The sequence below is a fragment of the Myripristis murdjan genome, chromosome 4, assembly GCF_902150065.1.
Source record: "Myripristis murdjan chromosome 4, fMyrMur1.1, whole genome shotgun sequence".
Lineage (NCBI taxonomy): Eukaryota > Metazoa > Chordata > Actinopteri > Holocentriformes > Holocentridae > Myripristis > Myripristis murdjan.
This window is the reverse complement of record NC_043983.1, coordinates 31,846,031-31,870,776: the sequence shown is the minus strand read 5'-3', so window position 1 is coordinate 31,870,776 and position 24,746 is coordinate 31,846,031. Positions and strand designations below refer to the sequence as shown.

General features: G+C 44.8%; 1 protein-coding gene across 3 annotated transcripts in view; it reads left to right on the top strand.

Moving 5' to 3' along the window:
• tbl1xr1a (TBL1X/Y related 1a) overlaps nt 1–24,746 on the top strand; it is a 69,991-nt gene that overhangs the window by 44,716 nt on the left and 529 nt on the right. For all 3 annotated transcript variants that reach the window (XM_030049678.1, XM_030049677.1, XM_030049676.1), the window contains 13 exons: nt 5,136–5,237; nt 7,389–7,534; nt 8,386–8,611; nt 9,099–9,231; nt 11,498–11,639; nt 15,304–15,367; nt 15,750–15,847; nt 15,985–16,045; nt 18,423–18,544; nt 19,738–19,812; nt 20,441–20,568; nt 21,395–21,560; nt 23,165–23,266. In XM_030049678.1, the coding sequence (XP_029905538.1) occupies nt 5,180–5,237; nt 7,389–7,534; nt 8,386–8,611; nt 9,099–9,231; nt 11,498–11,639; nt 15,304–15,367; nt 15,750–15,847; nt 15,985–16,045; nt 18,423–18,544; nt 19,738–19,812; nt 20,441–20,568; nt 21,395–21,560; nt 23,165–23,266 (1,521 nt within the window). In that variant the 5' untranslated portion in view covers nt 5,136–5,179. The remainder of the gene's footprint in view (nt 1–5,135; nt 5,238–7,388; nt 7,535–8,385; nt 8,612–9,098; nt 9,232–11,497; nt 11,640–15,303; nt 15,368–15,749; nt 15,848–15,984; nt 16,046–18,422; nt 18,545–19,737; nt 19,813–20,440; nt 20,569–21,394; nt 21,561–23,164; nt 23,267–24,746) is intronic.

The window sequence follows — 24,746 nt, the reverse complement described above, 5'->3', positions numbered from 1 at the left end:
TTTTTAGCCTGGCTATTAGTTTCATTATTTTTGTTATTTATTTGCATTTTTATTTATGAATTTTAACCTGTTTTCCCATTTTGGTCTATTCTGTTATTTTCTCGATTGCTTTTCGTTTTAATAGCCAGTCTTTTATTTTCTGGTCTTACTCACGACCTCTCTTTTAGTATTTTATTATTACTTTATCTTGCACTCTTAATCATTTTTAATTCCTAATCTACTGTTTGGTATTTATTTATTGATTTATTTGTAGTTTTTAAAATTTGTTTCCTAGTTTTTCATGTCTTACTCATTTTATTACCACTTTTATTTTGCTGTTTTGCTCTTTCTGTTGAAACCTGACTGAGGTGTAAGAGCCTCGGCTGAGTGCGGCCTGTTTTCCCGGCTCTAAGTCTTGTTGGTCGAGTTTGTCTCGTCACTGAGCGCCGTAACGAACAAACGGACTTTGGGTGACGTGTTGACTGTGTCGGTAAAACCTCGACCAATCATCCTCTGAGGCGGAGCTTCAGTGTTTGTCCTGTGTGTTTTTTTTTCTTTTCTGCATGTTGCCGTTCAGCTTTCAGCTCGGTGACCTCTCGGGGTCAGAGCGTCTCTTTAACACGACGCCGTTTCCTCCGCTTTTGGCCTGAAAGAGCCGCCGGCCGGCCGCTCGGTCAGTCGATGGATCAATACGCGGCGTGACACTGATCTATAGGCCCCTCGTTGTGACAGCGTGACAGCGTATGGCCTGTTATCATGTATCGATACGTTTGATCATTATTCTGTAATCACACCTGATCTGTCCTCAGCGTGTGTGTGACCGCTGATGCTGCACGCCGTCCTGATGAAGCAAAGCAGATGGGATTCACTCGGTGCTATTGATTCCATATTATCTGAGACGGGCCGTCCGCCGCCGTCGATATCGGCGTGCGCTCGCGTGTCGTCAGTAACGGGTCGACCTGCGGCGTCTCGGTGCGCTGATGAGCTGCGCGGCTCCATTTGGTGTGTCCTTGTTTTCTTTTGGCCTTGACTGATTATCAGTGTGGGTGCATCTCCAGCTCCCTCTCTCTCTCTCTCCCTCTCCCTCAGTGTGTCGGTGTCTCTCTCTCTCTCTCTCTCTCTCCCTCAGTGTGTCGGTGTCTCTCTCTCTCTCTCCCTCAGTGTGTCGGTGTCTCTCTCTCCAGGCTGTGACTTGATTTAAGATGTACTGTACAGGCCACTTCGCCGCTGGCAGCAAACACAAGGAGAGAGGGAGGGGGAGGCGGGGTGGAGGGGGGAGGATGGGGGGGTGCAGGGAGAGAGAGAGAGGGAGAGGGAGAGGGAGAGAGATTCCCTTTTCCCGTCCCCTCCCCCCGCTCTCCCACACTGTCAACACAGAGCAGGCAGCCTCTGTCTGGCGGCTCAGCAGCGCCACTGCAGTGCGATGGCGGCCGGGGGAACTGCGGCTTGTTGTTGGTGAGGCCTGTGGGGTCGGAGGGAGCAGACAGACAGACAGACAGACAGACAGACAGACAGACAGCGGTGTCGCTCTCCGCCGCTTTGACCCGGCAGCCTCAGGGCTTCAGGCCGTCGGGGGGGCGGACAGGACAGCAGCTCCGCCCCCCCAGGTGGGACGTTTGATAATCAGCTGCTCAACTTTTCGAGTCAGAATGAAAAATCAAATGAAAACTGAATGAAAACACGGCCGGGCCTCCAGGTCTCTTCAGAGTTAAAGCGCTGCTTGTGTTCATCAGCTACATATTAATAATTAACATTCATATGCTTTGGTATTACTGGTACCAGTGGCAGCAGAAGTGGTAGTGTGAGTACTGGAAGTAATACTTGTAATAGTAGCAGGACTCAGGGGCGCCGCCAGGAATTTTGGGCCCCATGAAAAAAAAAAAAAATGTATTTACTCGATGATGGTTTAATAATTTTATATTAGTTTTTACCTATTTTTTGGGGCCCCTGTCAGGCTGTCAGGCCCTTGGAGTTGTCCTAACTCTTCCCCCATGTACGGCGCCCCTGGCAGGACCACCTGTAGTAATCATAGTAGTGGTAGTAGTGACAGTAGTAGTTCTAATAGTAATAGTAGAGGCTTTATGTCGTCGTGTATCGCACATCAACTCAAGTTGTCACACCTGCACACACACACATATATTTATTGCAGTGCTGATCACCTAGCCTTTTGTTTTGCTTTACACAAGCCCGACATTGTATTTGAAACTGCAACTGTAATTTTGAATGAACATATCTTTGTCACGTGATACATGTCATATATTTTATTCGTCTCCCGAGGTGTTTTAGTTTCATTTCTATATATTTTCACTCAGTTCTGTAGAGTTTTGCTGTGTCTTGCGGTACAAATCGCATCGCGACCCAAGTATCATGATATGTGTTGGTTCATTAGCGATAATCAGTCATTGGAAATTAAAGGTCACGTGTAATTTTCTCAACACTGGAATAGGGATGCTAACCGGTGGCCGTTTGACCGGTTGTTGACCGTTTGAACTTTAACCGAATAATCTTGTCGGTTAAAAACCCTTTAAGCCCGAGCTAGAGTGCCTGTAGAGAGAGGGTCTCCTTACGCCGCCATTGCTGTGAAAAAACGGAACCGTTGGAGTGAACGGAGTTGTCGCCTCTCTCTCTACAGGCACTCTGGTCCGAACGTGTCGTCGCCAACACAAATGCGCATGTCAGATTGTAAATACCGTAACTACCGTAAGGTTTTATCGATCGAAAAGTTTCAACTGTTCCTGAAGGCGGAGAAGTTGCTCTTGCGCTTACATACAGTTTAATACGGTAAACATGGCGACAGGACGCTCTGCCGGGTTTCGATGACGTCATTACGCACAGAGCTCAGCTCGGTAGAGACAGACCGGAGAAGCCATAGATATCGATAATAATTATATTATAGTATATTATAATTATATTATAGATATTATAGATATCTACGGGAGAAACGAGGCGGACGTAGTGGTATGCGTCCGGGGCAAGACAATGGCGCCGGTGCTAGCGCTGCTAGCTTCTATTTGTTGCGGTTATTCTTTTATGGTTTACAGACAGTAAAATAATATTCTCGGTTAACCGAAATAAACCGATTAATGAGGCCCGGTGGTCGACCAAGAAAATTTTCCATTTTCGCCATCCCTACACTGGAGCCACATGGCGGGCCTTAAAGTGAAAATCTCTCAGACCTGACAGTTTTATATCAGCGGCTCGATGTGAAGCCACTTTTACTTTGGCGCTTTGGCTATCAGATGGAGGAGAACACTGAGCAAAATATCTTCCTGCTATATGATCGGTATCTCGGTTTGTTGTGCAGGTGTTGTTTTGCAGACCACCGTCGTTTCACTCCTTTATATTCTGTTCCTGTTTGCTGCAGCCGATTAGCGTTTGTTTACCGTGTTTATATGGGATGACAGTAGAAATGTGTGAAATGCAAGGGGGTCTGGAGGGTTTTATATTCGGTGTTGAGAGGGCAGAATGTGGAATAACGAGGTTTAACGCCGCCTGAATCAGAAATGAAATATTACCCGGTTCTCCGTGTGTTAACACCAAAGTGCGGCGGGATCACACAGTTTTTAAAATAATACTCTGCTAATGAACAGGAACAAGAAAACATTTATTTCTCTCCGTTTTGGCCCCAAAATGAACAACTTTTGGAAAACTCTCCCAGGTGTTGACGTGAGACGGTCATGTGACTTAAAACCAGGAAGTAAAAACTCTCTGGTCCCTGGAGTCGATCCTCCGTAAGCCGAGGACGCTCATCAGATGTTTTTTTGGTTTGTGTTTTGCGTTAAATGTTTGTGAAAGGCGTCTGAACGGAGCCTCGGGGCTGCACACAAGAAATTTAAAATCAGTTCAGCTCCACTGATCTGATGTTTATTAAACCATTACAGTCATTATGAATGTAGATTTCTTGTAATATAATTAAAAATATTTGTTGCTAATCTCCAGTGTTCTGGTAATTTTCTTTCATTTTTTAAACTAATGTTCTGTTCATTTTTTTTTTTTTTTTTTTTTTTTGGAGAAAGTGGTAATTGCCTTTTTTCCATGTTTTTGAATGAGATCTGCATCATAACCAGTCGTAGTATTTGGGGATGTAAAGAGTTTGGAGGAGTTTCAGTGCGGACGCTGGACTTTGGTCACAATAATGTCATTGAGATACTCGTCCAAAGATATTGTAATATTTATTTTGTCTGTATCACACAGCTCCGGGGTGGCGTTTTTTTTTTTTTTTTTTTTTTGCCCTGTCTTGGCTCTGATATCGCCTCTAAGTTTCATATAAACGTATATTTGACCTGAATACGACATTAATCAGGTTAGGGCTGATTCATGCCTCTGTGTCCACGTGCTGCCGCTCTGTGCGAGTCTCTCTGTAGATCATGGAAATGTTAAGATTGAATTTCATTCCCTGATAAAGTGCAGATACAAACGAAAGCGGTTTTGTGTCTGGATCGGACCTGGCCGTTCTCACCGCGCTCCGATCTCCAGGAGTCGGATCCCCGTCTGATCTTGGTCAAAAATCTGATTTTAAAGATCAGATTTTTGGGCTCAGAAAACAAAAAAAAAACAATCACCTGTGTGTCAGATATCACCTGAGAGTCTAACGCTGGGTGCACTGATGGTGTCCAAACCAGAAGTTTGAGTTTATTCTTGTTATGAATTTGAGATCTAGCTGGTCTTGATCATTTGGGGCCGAGTTTGTACAAACGAACGTCTTTGTGCTTGAGCGAAACGCCTCTGACGTGATGAAGGAGTTTGCAAACTCTGGAAAATGTCCTAAAATGTTAAAAATCAAATTGCACCAAGGCTTTGACATTTTTTTTTCTTTTGGTTTTAAAAAATGTGATTTCTCTGCATGCTGTTTGTCCAGTGAGATCTTCTGTGTATATTTATAATATTTATTTGTCATTGGTCAGTGTTTTAAAAGCTAAATGTGTTAAACGTCGCTCGGTGAGCCTCTCGGTCGCCCCGCTGATCAGCCTGACGCCTCACAGAACCTGCTGTACTCACTCTGTTCAAACTGAATTAAACATAATGAGCACATTCACATGCATACAAAACGTGTGCATGCAAAACGTGGCCATTAAGTAATAGGAGTAATCACAAGTGTCTGCCTTCACTGATGAATGTCTCTCTCTCTCTCTCTCTCTCTCTCTCTCTCTCTCCAGGCCAGGAGTGTGTGTGCTGACCTCATGGTGTAACAGGAGTAAAGATGAGCATTAGCAGTGATGAGGTCAATTTCCTGGTCTACAGATACCTACAGGAGTCAGGTATCCCGCTCCAGCAGCTGAACTCCTCCGTCTGTAACTGTAGAGCATAACTTTATTTAAGCGGGCGTGCGGACGGAGGGCGAGCACCCCCGGCTGGTCGCTTCGCTTCACGTCGTGGAGTCTGAAGGGCCGATCGGCGACACGTGATCATGTCTGGAAAACAGAATCAGAATCCAAGATATTCTCGACCAAATGCCTCGATATGGATATTTAAGACATGACCACTGGTGCTTTCGCCGAATATTTACACAGAGTTTTAATAAATTTGCATTTTGATGAATACCAGTGGCTAAACACTGCAAAAACTCAAAATCTTACCAAGATTATTTGTCTTATTTCAAGTCAAAAATGTCTTATTCCTAGTCAAAATATCTCATTACACTTAAAATAAGACATGATCACCTCAGAAGTAAATTGTTTATAGACAATTGTCTCTTGTTTCAAGTGAAAATTTGCTTGAAACAAGTGAAAATTTGCTTGTTTCATTGGCAAAATTTGTTTCTTGTTTCTAGCTAATTTTCACTTATTTCAAGTGAATTTTCACTTTTTCCACTGGCAAATTTTGCCAATGAAACAAGCAAATTTTCAAAATTGTCTAAAAACAATTTACTTCTGAGGTGATCATGTCTTATTTTAAGTGTAATTAGACATTTTGACTAGAAATAAGACATTTTTGACTTGAAATAAGACAAATAATCTTGGTAAGATTTTGAGTTTTTGCAGTGAAGGTAAATAATAAAACGGCTCCAACAGTTGGGAGTTCAGAAAATTACACGATTATACTGTCATGCAGCTTTTAAAGCCAGAAAAAGACAAAATCACGATGTTGTGACGCCCAAACCCCCAGACGGCGTCTCGTCTCCTATCACGATGTTGATATAATATTTCTGTATTGCTCAGCTCCACGGCAACACGTCATCCTGAACCTGCTCGTTAATCTTTGTGAGTTAAGTGGCAAAGCGTCTGCAGGGTTTTGGATGTGACGGAGGAGCGAGGCCAACATTAACTAACTAACTAATGTTACATGTTGAAAGTGTCAGAGCTGACGTCAGCGGCAGCGTCTCCTCCTCCTGCTGTTTTGTAGTTTTGTAGATCCTGTTAAAGCAGAGAGGATCTGCGGTGTAGAGGTGGGTTTTCCACACGGTGGTGAGGCGTCTCCATCAGCTCCGAGTTCCTCCCAGAATAAGAACAAATGGTGGCAGTGATAATTATGCCAATATAAAACAGTAACCAGCCCCGGTTCCCATATTTTTTTGTGTAAATATAATTATTTGTGAATGAAATGTCGGGTTGTTTCTTCTTGGGGCGTCTGAACGTGGACGCTTCCTGCCGGATCTACTTTTCATTTGAAAAAAGACTTTAAATTTCCTCAAAAATGGGTACCACATCGTCTCGTTTTTTTTTTTTTTTTTTAAGGGCATAATTTGCTTTGTTTGTGTTTATGCTGTAAGATTATGTTTTCTTATGGAAGTGAATGTAGAGATACAAACCCAGTGATGTGGATTAGCCGCCCAGAGGAGCAGCTGATGAGGAGATGTTTCACCTCCATGTGGACTCGCTGTCAGGGAGCGAGACAACACACACACACACACAAACACACACACACACACACAACCAAGTCCAGTTTCACTTCATGCTATACAATTTAATACAAGTCTTTGACAGCCATAATGATTTTCCCATTCAAAAACGGAATTCGCAAAGATTTATCGTCTAGAAGAACTTGAGAAATTAAAAAAAAAAAAAAAAAAAATCTAAATGTGGCTGGTTCTCATTAGCATAACATTACATTTGATCTGTTTATCTGCGTGTTCTGGGTCAAAAAGCAGCCGAGCTCCTCGCCTCGTGAAAGCGCCGCCTCATGTCGGTGAAACTGGTCTCAGCCCGTCCTCGCCGAGATTAACGGCATTAATCCCACCTCAGTGTGTTTCTGTGTATTCGGAGCCTGCAGACGTTTGGATTATATTCCTGATATTTATGACCGAATCGTCTGCATGAGTCATGGAAAGCTTTATTTTTCATGTACAAATTGAATTCTTCAAGAACTTCAATAATTTAGACGGTATCTTGTTTTAATTCTCTGGCCGTCCTCCTCCTCCTCCTCCTCCCCCTCCTCCTCCTCCTCCTCTTCCTCCTCCTCCTCCTCCTCAGGGTTCTCCCACTCAGCGTTTACATTCGGTATAGAGAGCCACATCAGCCAGTCCAACATCAACGGTGCTCTGGTTCCCCCTGCTGCTCTCATCAGCATCATCCAGAAGGGCCTGCAGTACGTGGAGGCCGAAGTCAGCATCAATGAGGTACACACACACACACACACACACACACACACAGACACACACTTCACACACCCGCCTCGCTTGTGCTGTTAGGATAAAATAAGCCCGTAAGACCAAAAAAAGTCCAGTAGGGCTGCATCTAATCATTATTTTCAATGTTAATTAATGAGCCAGCTGCTGTTTTTTCAACTGATTGTTTCATTTTGTCCATCAGGTTCAAATTGATTTCCAGCTCTAAATCTCTAAATCTCTGTTTCCTGTCTCAAAACGCCACCTGCTGACCTGAACCTTCAGCTCAGGGCAAAAATATTCAGTCAAACGTCAAAATAATAGCAGCTGACTGTGAAAAAAGTCCAAACTGAGGTTTTTCAAATCGTGCATTTAGTCTGAGCTGCGGGCGGAAAACCCTAAAACTTGAATTTGTGTCGATGTTGAACTGAGAAAAGCAGCTAAATCTTGTAAAACAGCAGAAAATGATCATTTCAGTGCTGCTGTGTGTTTGTCCGTCTGTGTGTGTGTGTGTGTGTGTGTGTTAGGGCTGAGCAGTGCTTTGAAATATCCAGTGTGTGTATTATCCAAGTCACAGCTGCTGCAGGTTTTTTTTTTTTTTTCTAAAAGCTGAGATGAGATTCTGCAGTTGAAGAAAACATTTTGGTTGGTTTGGACCCAAAAATCACATCATATTTATCAAATCATAATAACATCATCGCTCAAGATAACTGCAGTGTGATTTTTTTATTTATTTTTTTTACCGTATTGCTCGCTCTCGCCGTCCGTCCGTCTGTCTGTCTGTCTGTCTGTCTGTCTGTCTGTCTGTCTGTCTGTCTGTCTGTCTGACTGGATCTCCCTCGTGGGGGTTTGTCGCCCGGCAGGACGGCACGTTATTCGACGGGCGGCCCATCGAGTCTCTGTCTCTGATCGACGCCGTGATGCCGGACGTGGTTCAGACCCGGCAGCAGGCGTACCGCGACAAGATGGCCCAGCAGCAGGCCGCCGCCGCCACGCCGGCCTCGGCCACCGGGGGCAGCATCGCCGGCAACGCCAAGAACGGAGAGAACACCGCCAACGGGGAGGAGAACGGAGCCCACGCCTTAGCTAGTGAGCACACACACCTTCACTGTGTTTTTTTTTTTTTTTTTTTAAATTGTTATTATTTTCCTAGCGGAGTCCAAAGGGAGGAAGCTCACACTCCCTGCTGAGGCGCCGGCCAGGAAATAAACGCAGAGAGTTCAGAGCGCGCTGCACAGCCGGAGCTCTGAAGCAGTGAATTATTAAAACCAACATGTCGACTTTTTTTATTTTATTTTGTTTTGTTTTGTTTTGTTTTGTTTAAAGGAGAACAGACGTTTCCACCGTCTGAGACGAAGCAGGACGGTGAAGAGTCACAAAAGAAAATAACATTCACAACATTATTCACAGCAGCTGTGTCTTAATGGAGAAAAATCATTTAAAAAACACGTCTGAGCTTCTTAGCAGACCTAGACCTGTGTGGAACGCCACATGCACCGATATGAAATACAGAAAGAGGCACTGGAGCTCAATAATCCAGTGAAGTTAACTCATTTTTTTTTTGTTTTTTTCTCAGACAACCACGCAGACCTGATGGAGGTGGACGGAGACGTGGAGATCCCCCAGAACAAGGCCATGGTGCTGCGGGGCCACGAGTCCGAGGTCTTCATCTGCGCCTGGAACCCCGTCAGCGACCTGCTGGCGTCCGGGTGAGTCACCTCCTCTCACCTTATCGACTGATCGTTTCATCTGTAAATTATGAAAAAATAACGACAAACGTCTTCAAATCGCTTCTTTATCAAATTGAATTGAATTGAAAAAACTTTAATCATCCCCAGGGGGAAACTGCTTTGCCACGATAAAAAAATACATAAAAACACATCCACTTAACAGACCTACCATTGTACAAAAACAGCTGAATCGACATGATGAGATACGACATACGACAACAGACAGAGCGCTCAGCCAGTCGATCGAATTGACACAGCGACAGGAAATAAATAAATCAATGAACAACAACAACAAACAGCAAACAACTGCTGGTTGGCGGTTGTTGTTAAAAAATCTGACTGCCGCAGGAACAAAGGAGCTTCTAAGGCATCACTAGCCGATCACCGAATGAGCTTTTGAGGTCCTTAAATATACACTACTCACAAAAAGTTAGGGATATTTGGCTTTTGGGTGAAATTTATGGAAAATATAAAAGGTTCACGCTACAGTGATATTATATCATGAAAGTAGGGCATTTAAGTAGAAGCATACACTGGTGATTTCCTCATCTCCCAACACATTATTGAAACAAAAGCCAACAACAGTGGTGGATATACCACAACAAAAAATGTCAGTGTCAATAACTTGTCATGTGCCCTTGAGCATCAATTACAGCTTGACAGCGACGTCTCATGCTGTTCACAAGTCGACTTATTGTCTGCTGAGGCATGGCATCCCACTCTTCTTGAAGGGCGGCCCTCAGGACATTGAGGTTCTGGGGTACAGAGCTCCGAGCCTCTACACGGCGACTCAGCTGATCCCATAGGTTTTCTATGGGATTCAGGTCTGGAGAAAGTGCAGGCCACTCCATTTGAGGTACCCCAGTCTCCAGCAGCCGTTCCCTAATGATACGACCTCGATGAGCTGGAGCATCAAACACCTGATGTGAATTTTGCCGTTAAACTCCTTGTTAGAGAACAGCAACTTGTGCAAAAAGTACTGAAACACTGAACAGTTGGACATGTGCATTCAAAAGTTTACAGAAGGTCACATTAAGTTCACCTGTAAAGGTTAGAATGCATTTTAGGTTCATCCTGAAATTTCACCCGAAAGCCGAATATCCCTAACTTTTTGTGAGTAGTGTATATTGTGGAGTGGGTGGTTTTCATAGAGGAGGACTGTCTTCAACTTGGTCCTCGTTCTCTTCTCCACTATCACCTCCAGCTTATCTGGGTCAAAGCCGATCACTGAGCCCGCCCTCTTGATCTTATAATAAGAGGGAGTTCCGACGTTTTTACAACTTAGGACGCCATGGTGCTGTTCCATCAAAACACGCGATAAAATGTTGGATTAATAACTTCTTAATGAGTTAAAACAGAGAATTCAGGATGAAATTCACAGTATCCCAGCTGAGATGTTGCAGCGGTCAATGAGGAATCTCAACAGCAGATTTCAAGAATGCATTCGCACGGGAGGACGCCATCTACAGGACGTAATTTTTAAAAAAATGAAAATTCCATCATTGTTTCTTAAATGGCACGTTTTAAGGTTTCAGTTACGATGAATAAAATATTTTTCTTCCATCACTCTTGGTTTTATTGGATTGTTAAAAAGTTCCCGTTTTTTTTGGGTCACCCTGTATTTAGAAAGGTCGACTCTCACGCTGCTGTAAAACTTTCCAGATTTTATTAACAAAACGTTTTCCGACCAGCAGACATGAAATGAGATTTCCACGCTGATATCTGTATAAAACGAGGCCCAGCCAATCAGACGATCGCACAGACTCATGACATCACATCTGTCACCGTGCAAACAGCTGATGTCAGATGGCTGCACGGCGGACGCTCTGCCAGCTCCTCTCTGCGTTGCGTCCTCTCGCTCCTCCACACGTTTTGAGATGAAACTCAACTTCATCATCGTGTCTCTGCTGATGAACGACTAAAACCACAACTGGATTATCCAAATTATGGCTGTTAATTTTCTGTTGATGACTAATTCATCAGGTGACGAATCATTTCTGCACTAATTATTTTGGAGTGTGTGTGCTCTGTGATGTGCGAGCTGACCGCTGGGAGACTGCAGCTGATTCTGGGTCAGCTCTGCTTATCAGCCTGATCCAGGTTCCCCTCCGGCTCGGAGCCACGGAGACGATTACCCTGTGAAAGCAAACAGCCTCAGTGTGTTGACTGTCTCTCTCTCTGTCTCTCTCTCTCTCTCTCTCTCTCTCTCTCTCTCTCTCTCTCTCTCTCTCTCTCTGTCTCTCAGGTCGGGCGACTCGACGGCTCGTATCTGGAACCTGAGTGAGAACAGTACGAGCAGCTCCACACAGCTGGTGCTCAGACACTGCATACGGGAGGGAGGACAGGACGTCCCCAGCAACAAAGACGTCACCTCGCTAGACTGGAATGTGAGGACACACACACACACACACACACACACACACACACACACACAGTGAATACGTAACACCGCTGGGCTGGCTGCACTGACTCAAGCCCACGGGAGCAGCAGAGGGTTGAGAGGGTTTAGGGAAAGTCACTTCACTTCCTGTTTACTTCCTGATGTTTCCTCCCCTCGGAGAGAAGATGGAAGCTCCGAAGGGAAAACGGCGTTTCGGGCAGAGAATGTTAAAGCCGAGGTCGGCTGATGAGATTAACGGCTGACCTGGGGTCTGTTTGGACCGAGAACACGTCTGACTGGTGGAGCAGATCGGCTGAACTGGATTCAGGTTTTAGAAACTGATGTTAGTGTTTTGGCCCAAACTCTGCAATCACCGACGCTCGATATGAAAACAGTTTAAGTCAGTGTTTTATGTCGTGTGTGTTTTCGTACGCTAACCTCAGCGTCCTGCTTTTTAAACTGTCCCTCCTAAACTAATTTATTCTGCCTTCTCACCGTGAGGGAACATTTAGTCATCCTGCTCCACGTCACATGATGCACGCTGCGTTCATGTGACGTGGAAATAAAAAACAGCAGCTCAAAGTTCAGGATGCACCAACAGTGATGGTGACCTCGTCCCGACGTGACCGATCACACACCTCCATAACAGTCTGTCAGTTGGGCTGCAGCTCCTGAACACGCAGGGTTTCCTCTAGCGCCACCGTGCAGTGTGTGCCGGCACTGCAGTCACATGACAGAGTTCCAAGGTGAAGGTCCTCGGTCAAATCTGCTCTCTAGACGTCGATGATTCATCGCTGTGCGCCTGAACTGATCGAGTTTTTCAAAACGCTGAAGGAGTCGCTCCGGCGGTTTGCACTCCCACACCTACAGCTCACCTGTCCAATGCAATGATGGAGTTTCTATGGAGATAAGAGACGCTCATGAGACATTTTTCAGTGTTTTCATGATGGAGCTTTGGCCACAGCGAGCCGAGCATCGCAGTGGCAGCTCAGAGGAACGACACATATCTGACTCCGGCTGTGTGGATCAACCCGTGGCTGGTTACCTCAAGAGTCACGAGCATAAAGGCTTGTAAAGAAGAGCAGATGATCATGTTTTTGCTGTCTTCCTGCTGTGTTTGGCTCGAAGAAAAAGGTGTGGAGAGACGAGCAGATCCACGCCTCCTGTCTGTTGTGTCTGTCGGCTGCAGACCGTCAGCTGTGCCGAGCCGAGCGTTGCCGACACGCAGCTCACCGCTGATGACTCAGAGATCCACGGGCGTTCCCAGGATTTCTTCTCTGTGCTGTGAACTATAAACGCTGAAAACTGCCGTGGATGAAGTCAGGTCTCATGCTCTGACGTGGGGCTGCGTAACGTCTACCGGCGGACAGCGGCGAGGGCGTCCGGTCGCAGGACCGATCCTGATTGGCTCGAGCGAAGCGGCCGAGTGAAATCAGCGACGAGCCGGAGGAGAGCAGCTGTTTCTCATCGAGATTGACTTGTGAGACTCCTCTGGCTCGCACGCCCGCTGTTTGGTCTGATTCCTGCGGAGAACGGGCCAGATGTGATGTCATGTTGAGGAATTTCAGCAACTACACACCACCAGTTTTACAGCAGAGGAAATTTCAGCGATCTCAAACATGAACCGTAGACGCCGGGGTCGGTCTCAGGCCCCGCCGGTCTGCACGGGAACGCGACGATCGTACGGCGAGAAAACCATCGTAGAAGAGCGACGGCGACCAGTTTCTCCACCGACGGAGCAGAAAGCAACAAAACCACAAAGACACACCGCGTTTTGATTAAGGGGGAGCAGCCATGTTGGAAGAAATCACTGAAGCTGAAGTAGAAGGAGACGAGGAAAGTGGAAGAGAAACTCCAGGAGTCACTGAAGGTCACACACTGACGGTCCCTCACAGTCAAAGAGGATCCAAAGGTGGAAATTTCGGTCATGTGGCTGAGTTCGGGCCAAGGGCACAAGCAAAACTTTCCTGGAGTGGCTCCATGTTGATTTAAAAAAAAAAAAAAAAAAGCCTCCCCTGCATTAAAATACCAGCTTGATTACAACATGAGATCCTTTTGGACTCGCCAGGGCAAATCGTTTCAGATGAAACAGGATCCGCGTCTGTGGAAGTTGCCGTCCAAATTCACAGACCTCCATCCGTCTTTAATCATCTCTGTTTCTCCATCACAAAAATATGGAATACAGACATCGCTTGGACTGACCTTTAGCAAAAAATGGGTCAGGGTTTTAGGAAATATCTCTTTCCCTCCCAGAATTTAAATAATCACTGATCAATTTGAAGTTTGCACACAGTTTCTATCGGACACCCAAACAAAAAGACGCAGCTTGATCCAGTTAATACTCAAACCTTTGCGGGGAGGCGTTTCTAAATGTCGGTCAGAGCTGCCGGGCGCCAAATCTTCTCAACGACGATTCATCTCTGAACTTTGATAAATAACAGACTAACAGGACGAAAGGACGGTTGCTGCTCGGCGGCTCCGGCCTCCCTCTCAGCGTCTGCATGATGGATATTTCGGTTTTGGAGCTTTCAGCCGGGAAGAGTCTGAGGCCCGGACAGCAGGAGCGCTCGATGAAGCCAAACCTCTAAACCGCAGCCAAAACTCTGGAAACCAAATGTTGTAAATGTTGTTTTTTTTTCTTTTAATTTGGTAAATCATTCTGAAAACTCGGGTGGAGGTAACGTAGCCTTGAAGGCTGATGAAAGGGTCAGCGATCAGAAGCATGTGTGATTAAAATGTCTTGTTCAGTTGACGCGTCTTATCGTGCTCTGGATATTCAGTCTGTCCTGCCTTCATGTTTTCTTTTAATCCATATACACTACTCACAAAAAGTTAGGGATATTCGGCTTTCAGGTGAAATTTCAGGATGAACCTAAAATGCATTCTAACCTTTACAGGTGAACTTAATGTGACCTTCTGTAAACTTTTGAATGCACATGTCCAACTGTTCAGTGTTTCAGTACTTTTTGCACAAGTTGCTGTTCTCTAACAAGGAGTTTAACGGCAAAATTCACATCAGGTGTTTGATGCTCCAGCTCATCGAGGTCGTATCATTAGGGAACGGCTGCTGGAGACTGGGGTACCTCAAATGGAGTGGCCTGCACTTTCTCCAGACCTGAATCCCATAGAAAACCTATGGGATCAGCTGAGTGGCCGTGTAGAGGCTCGGAGCTCTGTACCCCAGAACCTCAATGTCCTGAGGGCCGCCCTTCAAGAAGAGTGGGATGCCATGCCTCAGCAGACAATAAGTCGACTTGTGAACAGCATGAGACGTCGTTGTCAAGCTGTAATTGATGCTCAAGGGCACAAGACAAGTTATTGACACTGACATTTTTTGTTGTGGTATATCCACCACTGTTGCTGGCTTTTGTTTCAAGAAATTGTTTGAGATGAGGAAATCACCAGTGTATGCTTCTACTTAAATGCCCTACTTTCATGATATAATATCACTGTAGCGTGAACATTTTATATTTTCCATAAATTTCACCCAAAAGCCAAATATCCCTAACTTTTTGTGAGTAGTGTATGTCTCTGCTGTGTTTATATATATCTAAATGTTATTATTATTTTGAAATCCTGATCCTGTGAAGAGGTTTTTACTGAGATGCACTGTCACATTTTGACCTCTCTCTCTCTCTCTCTCTGTCTCTTTATGTCTCTCTCTCTGACAGAGTGAAGGCACACTGCTAGCGACAGGCTCTTACGACGGCTTTGCCAGAATATGGACTAAAGACGGTAAGACGACTTTTGACTCCACGACCGCACAGGAGCTGATTTCATTTGGTTTCGTCTCGTTTACCCAGACAATCGTTGCTGTGACTGTTCATGTTTTACATAAAGCTGCAAGGCCAAACTGCAAAACCCAGATTTCTAAAGTCCATGTGTGAGTCAGGGAGGCCCGTTGGTCTAACTGTGGATTTGCACACCTGGATGACAGTGACTGGAAAGCCTTCACGCTGCTGTGTCTGTTTAAACAACATTGCCCCCTTGAGGCACGTTTGAGTACTTCTCAGCAGCGAGTCGGTGTGTGAGGAGGGTTTTCTCTCATGTTGAGTCCGTGTGGCTTCAGTCACCCCACATGTTGATTTCTGTTTGTCACCTGCCACCTGTCCTGCAGGTAACCTGGCCAGCACGCTCGGCCAACACAAAGGCCCCATCTTCGCCCTCAAGTGGAACAAGAAAGGCAACTTCATCCTGAGTGCAGGAGTAGACAAGGTAAGTTTATAAAGTCAGGAAGAGTCTTTTAGCTTGATGTCACAGTCGGGCTATAAATTTATAATGACTCTGCTTATTCTCTCTCTCTCTCTCTCTCTCTGTCTCTTCCTCTCTCTCTCTGCCTCTTTTCTCTGCAGACAACAATCATCTGGGACGCTCACACAGGAGAAGCCAAGCAACAGTTTCCCTTCCATTCAGGTAGAAAACCTCCGGCGCCGTCCTGGGTGTTTAGGCCAGACAAAAAAAAAAAAAAAAAAAAAAAATTCTGAGTGTCCCATTTACCCCCCGAGTCAGGTTATTTTATTGGCCTCTGTGTAAAAATAAAATAAAAAAATAAAATAAAGGCACTATGCGACCGAGTGTGACCTTGTTGGCGTTGGTCAAAAGTTAAGCAGCTGCTCCGTCCGTTAAAAAAGCAGTAACTTATGCAAGTATTGAATTAATTATATTTAAAAAGCAACCCATGCATCGCTTCCGAAAATAACAAAAAAAAGAATAAAATAAAATAAAATCCCTACCTACCCATCCTTTCCATGAATACATAAAATAAAATAAAATAAATCCCCCCTACCCATCCTTAAAATGCTAAATGAAATAAAAAAAAAATAAAATAAATTCCCTACTTATTCATGCCCTTAAATGAGAAGGAACCGGAACCCAAGGTCTTTTTTTGTTTGGCCTTAGTGTCAGGGAGACAGAATCCTGTTTGTACTGGTTTTAATGGAGAGCTGTTGGCCTTGTCAGATGACATCATCAACACGTGTCTGAATCAGGGGAAGCACCGGGGCTGTTTCTTTGATTCCTGCAATGCAAAATTTGCAGACTGTATTTTGTATTTAGACATCAACACGTGACATGATGATATACTGCATATTTGGCAGATGTAAAGGCAAATACACAACACACACAACACAACAATACACAACACACACACACACACACCAGCTGAGAGCCAGCAGCCGAGATCAGCTGACTGGCCGCAGTGACAACAACAACAACAACAACAACAACAACAACAACAACAAAACTGATCAGAGGCACCGAAAGGACGAGGTTCTCAAATGTTAAAGCTGACACCTGAAAATATTAGAAATGCCTCTTTTCATCTCAGGTTCATACGGGCGCAAGGAGAGATTAATGTTTTTTTATTTTTTTTTATTTTAAAAGTTTTTAGCTTCATAAACAGCCAAACAGCCAATGATATTAACCCTCTGAACCCCAAGCAGTTTTTGGGGTGTTTTCTGCTCCCCTCACATTTTGGCTCACTGTGGGCTTGTTTTTCTGCTGCACCTCTATGGAAACAGCACAGCTGTGGCTATCACCTGAAGCCATTCAAAAATGTCTTTCGCACAGTATGAAAGAGTTATAGTGCCATAAATAATAAAAAAAATAAAAAAGGCAAACTGATTTTATTTTGCTAATTTATTTTACAAAAATCGAGAAACATTGGAATAAATGTACAGAACATTTTTTCAGGTGCCCACAAGTGTCACTGATCCAGGAAAAAAAAGTAGGGCTTCACATGATTTATTTCCTGAAATATTAACATTTTTCCAACCTGTATGAACTTAGGCGTTTTTACTGCCTTGCGCCCTTCCATGTTACTACTGCTGCCTACACGCTGAAATTCAGTGAATTTTTGTCACGTGACTGTTGGGCTCACCTGAATCAATCAAGATGTCTCAGATTCGCTGAAGACCGCAGAATTTTCTGTTTTTTGAATAATCTGGATTGAGCAAATTACTATTTTTTGGCGAATTGTTGAATGAAGCATGTATAATAAAATGATTCGAATGAAAAATCACTTTTTTAGGCTTAGTTTCGTCCTTTTTTCTACCGCTAAATGGAAGTTGGACATGTTGCATTCAGGGACCGTCGGAAAATTCAAATTCCGACAAAAAAATAGGTTTTTAAAGCTTCCAGCTATGATAAACGATTGAACTTTGGCGATTTTTAAAAAAATACATGTCTTTCTATCCCGCCGGCGGGTTTGGGGTTCAGGGGGTTAACTGAATACACCGTCCAACATCTAAAAAAATTTAAAAAAACAAAAAAAGACCAAACCGATGACTTTCCGGTCACAGCCCTGCTTCTCTAACCTTTAAGTTTCACCTCTTTCAGATTTGAAATGATTTCCAGTCCCGGTGGACTAAGTTCAGCCGACACAGCCTGTTAAGTGACAATAATATGATTTATTGATCAGAGTTTATATCAGAAATACATGCGTCTTATTTGGTGTTCACAGTTCATTGCTCAAGACAGAGTGAGTTTCTTCCTCTCAGCTTTCAGGGGCTCAGTTTACGTAAAATTTTGGTTGGAGCTAAAAGCCCGTGGCCACGTCTCAGCTGATTGCTCCGATACGTTTTTATTTTTTTTCCCACCTCTCCTCTGCCTCCTCGCGAGCAGATTTCACACCGTTTCCCCGACCAGAACCCCCCCGTGTGTTTTCACCGCCTGTTCTCACTGGATGCTAACAGATTTGGTTGAGGGAGCCTCAGATTGTGTGATCAGCTGGCACACCTGGTGCCGAGCGGCCTGCTGAGCGTCACCTTGTCTTCCTCTCTGCCTTCCTCAGCTCCGGCCCTCGACGTCGACTGGCAGAGCAACAACACGTTCGCCTCGTGCAGCACAGACATGTGCATCCACGTCTGCAAGCTGGGCCAGGACAGACCCATCAAGACATTCCAGGGACACACGGTACGTACGCCGTGACTCTGGGTGTGTGTGTGTGTGTGTGTGTGCAGCCTTTATTGGTATGAAGACTGTTGGCCAAAATAGAGTTTGAATTGGAGGTTTGTATTTGTTAAGGTTTGCTGCTTCAGTTCATTTATGTTTGCTTATATCTCACACCCAAGTGCCGTGCAGCAGCTCAGCGGACGTCTGAACAACATGGGATTTAGATTTCTGTAGAAGTTTGACACTCACATTTTTATTTTAGTCGCTGAAATCAGCTTGGAAAGATTCTGGATGGAAAACTTTGCCCTTCCTAACAAGTGGCACATTTCCACTAGTACCTACTCGGCTTGACGTGGTTTGGGTGGTTTTCCATTACAGTTGAGTCCCACCTCGCTGTGGGTGGAGTCGTCATAGCAAGGCGGCGCACCGTCCAGCTCCCTCTGGATTCTTTGGGCCGCCACCAAGCACAGAAAAGTCTCCACCTCTTCATTTGACCACGGTGCCGGTTTGCTTGCCATTTTCCGACTTTGCCAACTTCAGCGATGATCAATGCGCACGGCCGCTGTTGCCGTTTTTTTTTTTTTTTTTTTTTTTAAATGTCGGGTTTTGTTTTCGTGCAGGAGTCGCTCTCATGTGTCGTCACTCCCTGTCCAATCAGTGGCCTTCACGGCGCTTAAGTCACATTTTCAGCTCGACTCAGCTCGCTTGGAACCCCGGCCAAGTAGATCCCAAAATGGGACCTGCTACCAGGTACTACCACGTAATGCAAAACTTTACAGAGTAGAGCCGAGCCGAGTAGGTACTAGTGGAAAAGCGCCAAAGAGCTCTCCTCTGTGAGCCGGCACTGCCCTCAGCAACAGAGATTAAACTTCAAAATAAGAGTCATTTGCAGAGCAAACACTATTACTGGCTACCTATTGAATTTCTGTATCGCCCTTATTATTTGCTCTGTGTGCACACGGTGAATGGTGGTCAGTCTCTGGGTTGTACTGAGTTGATGTGTTTTAGATTCAGGCTCAGGGAAGCCGCTGTATCAGACCGGATGTTTGCCAAGCATCTGAGTGTCTCACCTTCAAACTCAAGACCAAGAAAACTGGTTGAGGTTTTCTGTGTGAGTTCATCCAGGTCATGACCCCAGGTCATGGTGGTCCAGAGCCGGAGAGAGGGAGTGTGAGCTGGTAGATCATAACAGACGTTTGTTTGTTTCTCCTCAGAATGAAGTGAATGCAATCAAGTGGGATCCCACAGGAAACCTGCTCGCCTCCTGCTCAGACGACATGACGTTAAAGGTGAGCCGAAACACGACGACCCCAAATCACACGAGTTCAGGGGGTCTGCAGGGCCGAGAAGTCTTAGTGTCTTAAATTCAGTTTAGTAAATATTACGCATTAAACATTATTATGCAGTCTTAAAGTTAAATTTATAAAGTCTTAATTTCCTCAGGAACATGTTATCTTATTTCAAAACCTAACACTTAACATAAGAATTATGCACTTTTGCATCTGTAGAGAATCTACATGTATCCTTGGACGTACCTGTTCCAAACTCTGTTAAAAATAAATACATAAACAATAAAATAAAATAGAAAGTGTTGATTTTTTTACTGCCAGCAGCTTGTTCTCTACACTAAGGGAGTGTGCTAGAATCATGTCGTCAATAACCAAACATATTCAGCACCTCAGCACAAGATGAACCAAAGAGAACCAAAGATGATTTTTCCAAAAACGAGTCTTGAATTATCTTGAAAAGGTCTTAGAAAGCATCAAACCCAACTCTCTGATAGCTGTAGGCACGCTGTAATGAACCTGGTCAGTGTTTGGTATGGAGACCGTCTAATTCCTGTTCTGCCCAGTTGGATTTGGGGTTTTCTGTACCTCAGAATGATCTGTTGGTTTCTATGTGTGTGTGTGTTTCCAGATCTGGAGTATGAAGCAGGACTCGTGCGTCCACGACCTGCAGGCCCACAGTAAAGAGATCTACACCATCAAATGGAGCCCGACCGGCCCTGGAACCAACAACCCCAGTGCCAACCTCATGCTAGCCAGGTGTGTGTGTGTGTGTGTGTGTGTGTGGCTGAAACAAACCTCACAGCAGCAGTAGGTCATGTTGTGTGAGGCAGGCCGGGCAGAGTAGTGGAGAGACAGCATCTCCACGTCAGGCTGACCACAGGTGCCTGATTCGATGTTTTGTACCTGGAAACGTCCCGCAGACCGCTCTCCCCTCCCCGCTACGCCTCTCCGGACGGCAGGGGTATGACCAGGGGACATCATGTGGTTTGTCATTTTTATCTCAAGGCCGCATTTCTATCCTCCTTGTAAAAAATCTTGCCTTTTGTGAGTCTGTGTTGAAATGCCGTTCACAAGCATTTAACCCCGTGGAACCCAGCACACACACTCGATTTCTTTCACCAACATGGGAAACCGGCAAAAAAGCTGGAATGTCCGACATCCCGCCTCCATAAAGGCACCGGAACGACCCTCAGAGGCGAAGTACGAGTAGGAAACTCCAGATTTCACAACCCCAGAAGCCTCTTCAGATGTTTGACTGACCACAGAGCATTTTGTGTGTGAGCAGGATTTCATGGGGTCGGTGTTTCCCTTCTTGATTTTTCCAAGCTGGACCGTTTCATCAGATGGAGTTTGTAATCGATCCACGACCTTCCCAGCTGTGACTTTTCCGACTTTAAACGGAGCACAAGACAGAACATTTTCCTAAATCCACCTGAACAAATCTGCATTCTTACACCGTTCAGCTTTAACAAACCGACTGCACTATAAACGTGTTTTGTTCTTTCTTTCTCTAGCCTGGTTGTATATTTGTGATGTGGTGTCTAAACCTCTGCCCCCCCTCCCCTCCCCCTCTGTCCTGCAGTGCATCGTTTGACTCCACGGTTCGCCTTTGGGACGTGGAGCGAGGCATCTGCATCCACACGCTGACCAAACACCAGGAGCCCGTCTACAGCGTGGCCTTCAGCCCCGACGGCCGGCACCTGGCCAGCGGCTCCTTCGACAAATGTGTCCACATCTGGAACACACAGGTAGAGGGCAGGAGGGGGCGGGGCCACACAGGGTTTACTGTCAGCAGCACAGCGTCCATTCAAATCAACACAGAGCTGATGTGTGACAGCTGGGGTTTTGAGCTGCAGAGATAATAATAATAATAATAACTTTATTTATTATAGCACCTTTCCAAACCAAGGTTACAAGATGCTTTCCAATAAACACAAATCACAAATATATACACATAAAACAATGATAGAGTAAGCTACTAAAAGATCCCACAAACAATTAAAACATACAAGTTACATTAAAAACCACTGGTTAGTAAAAGGCCATGCGATAAAAGTGAGTCTTAAGAAGAGATTTAAGAGAAGAAACTGAGTTAGCCTGAGATCTCCTGGCAGGGGGTTTCACAGCTCAGGGGCCCGGACGGCAAAGGCTCGGTCCCCTTTGGTGATGAGCCGGGCCCTCGGAATGGACAAGTAGGGCCCTGCCGAAGATCTCAGGCAACGATCAGGCTCATATGGAATCAGCAGTTCACTAATATAGGCAGGAGCCTGAGCGCTCAAGGCTTTAAAAACAAGCAGTAAAGTCTTATACCTGATTAAAGCGCATTGCAATAGTCAAGTCTGGAGGTGATGAATGCATGGATGACCTTTTCTAGGTCTGCTGCAGAGAGGAATGACCTGATTTTGGAGAGCTGTCGGAGGTGTGCAAAGCAGGATTGCATTACTTTAGTTACCTGAGCATCGAAAGTCATGGGACGGTGCTGGTCAGGGGGTACAGGAGGTTTGTCTTTAAGATCCATCACGCAAAGCCGGACGTCAACCAGGTGTTGGAGTTTTTTGTTTTAGTGTAGGAAGTTGTTTACCGAGCGCTGCACTGAAAACTAAAGTCAGCCTGGAGTCGGTTCAGCTGCTGGTCGGTCTCAGCGGTGACTCGGGGCTGCAGGTCTGAACTCCAACAGTCTGTCAGGAAGGTCCTGCTGTCGACGTCTTTCAGCCCAAAACACAAAATCGGCAGCAGGAGAGCAGAGCGAGGCGCATTTCTCATCACGAGAGAAGCTGCAGGTTCCCGAGAAATAAAAGACAATCAGTAATACACCTAGTTTGTTTTTTTTTGTTACACCTTTGTCACTGTTGCAGTTTCTTTTTCCAGTCCTTTTTTAACGTTAGATGGTTCTGCTGAGCTGCCTCTTCAGCCTAATGAGTGCTGTAATGAGCTGAGCAGACAGAGGCACGGCGGTCAGACCGAGCCCAGACTGAGGCAAAGAATCTGCATAGAAGAGCGAGGAATTAAATACATGAAATACACTAAATACATATTTACCCAGATGATTAGACTGTGGCCAGTGTGAGTCTTTGGATTTAGATGCATGGAGTGATTTCTCAGGGATGCCCTTCCTTGGCAAAAGTGATACATTTTTAAATAAATCTATATTTTGTATCAGCCGGTCCATTAAATTCAGTGTCCATGGTTGGTTTAGTTCACTGTGGGTCGGCTGTGGGGGGGCAGGTTGGGTCAGATTTTCAGGAAATTTGTGTTTTAAAATATGCAGCTATTTTTTTGTCCCTTCTCACACACACTCACACACACACTCACTCTCTGTCTCTCTCTGTCCACCTCCATGTGTCCTCTGCAGACGGGCGCGTTAGTCCACAGTTACAGAGGGACGGGAGGGATCTTTGAAGTTTGCTGGAACGCAGCGGGGGACAAAGTAGGAGCCAGCGCGTCAGACGGATCTGTAAGTCCACACCAGGGTTTTTTTTTGTTTTTTTTTTTTGGGTGAATGTTGTCCTGCATGTCAGCTGTTCCCTTAGTGTCCAACACGTCCACACAGGGACCAAGTTTTAGAAAACACAACCTTTCCCCTCCAGTTTTAGTCTCCTGACAGGACTTTGTTTTGTTTTAAAGACACGAGCGTCCTTTCGCCTGGTGGACGGTCACAGTGGTGTAGTTCCATAATGCCGGTGTCACCGCCGCGACTTATTCATCGTTATATTTCAGTGAGGAAGTTAAAATGTCTGCTTTCTTATTTCTTGAGTGCAAGAAGAAAATGTCTGAGTTCAAAAGCTCAGAAACAGGAAAAACCCATGAAGTTATTTCCCATCTCTGAAGAACCAAAACGGATTTATTCCACAGAGCAGCTGTGAGTAAAAAGTGTAGAAAAAGGAAAAGGTCTGGCTCGTTCACTTCAGACTTGTATCAGGTTTGAAAATGACTGAAACAACAGATCAGTCAGACACACACACAGTCACACAACCAGCCAGTAAGGACAGAAAAGACCAAACCTCTTCCTAACATGTTTTGTGTTTATTACAATGTTTTTATCCACGTGTCCAACTCCTCAGCCTCTGTGTGCTGAGTGTGTGTCGACTGCTGTAAAATAGATTTTTCAACCAATAAGTGTCTTTTTGAGGACATAGTTAACCCTCTGAACCCCAAGCAGTTTTGGGGTGCTTTCTGCTCCCCTCACATTTTGGCTCACTGTGGGCTTGTTTTTCACTGCAGTTACACAGTATGAAAGAGTTATAGTGCCATAAATAATAAAAAAAATAAAAAAGGCAAACTGATTTTTTTTTGATAATTTATTTTACAAAAATCGAGAAACATTGGAATTTATGTACAGAACATTTTTTCAGGTGCCCACAAGTGTCACTGATCCAGGAAAAAAAAAGTAGGGCTTCACATGATTTATTTCCTGAAATATTAACATTTTTCCAACCTGTATAAACTTATGTGTTTTTACTGCCTGTGCCCTTCCATGTCACTACTGCTGCCTACACACTGAAATTCAGTGAATTTTTGTCACGCGACTTTTGGGCTCACCTGAATCAACCAAGATGTCTCAGATCCGCTGAAGACCGCAGAATTTTCTGTTTTTTGAATAATCTGGATTGAGTAAACGACTATTTTTTGGCGAATTGTTGAATGAAGCATGTATAATATGAAAAATCACTTTTTTAGGCTTAGTTTCGTCCTTTTTTCTACCGCTAAACGGAAGTCGGACATGTTGCATTCAGGGACCGTCGGAAAATTCAAATTCCGACGGAAAAATAGGTTTTTAAAGCTTCCAGCTATGATAAACGATTGAATGTTGGCGATTTTTTAAAAAATACATGTCTTTCTATCCCGCCGGCGGGTTTGGGGTTCAGGGGGTTAAGGCCTTAGTCTTGGGGTTTTGGGGTTTTTCACTGTGAAGGCTGACTCACCTGTCTCCTCTC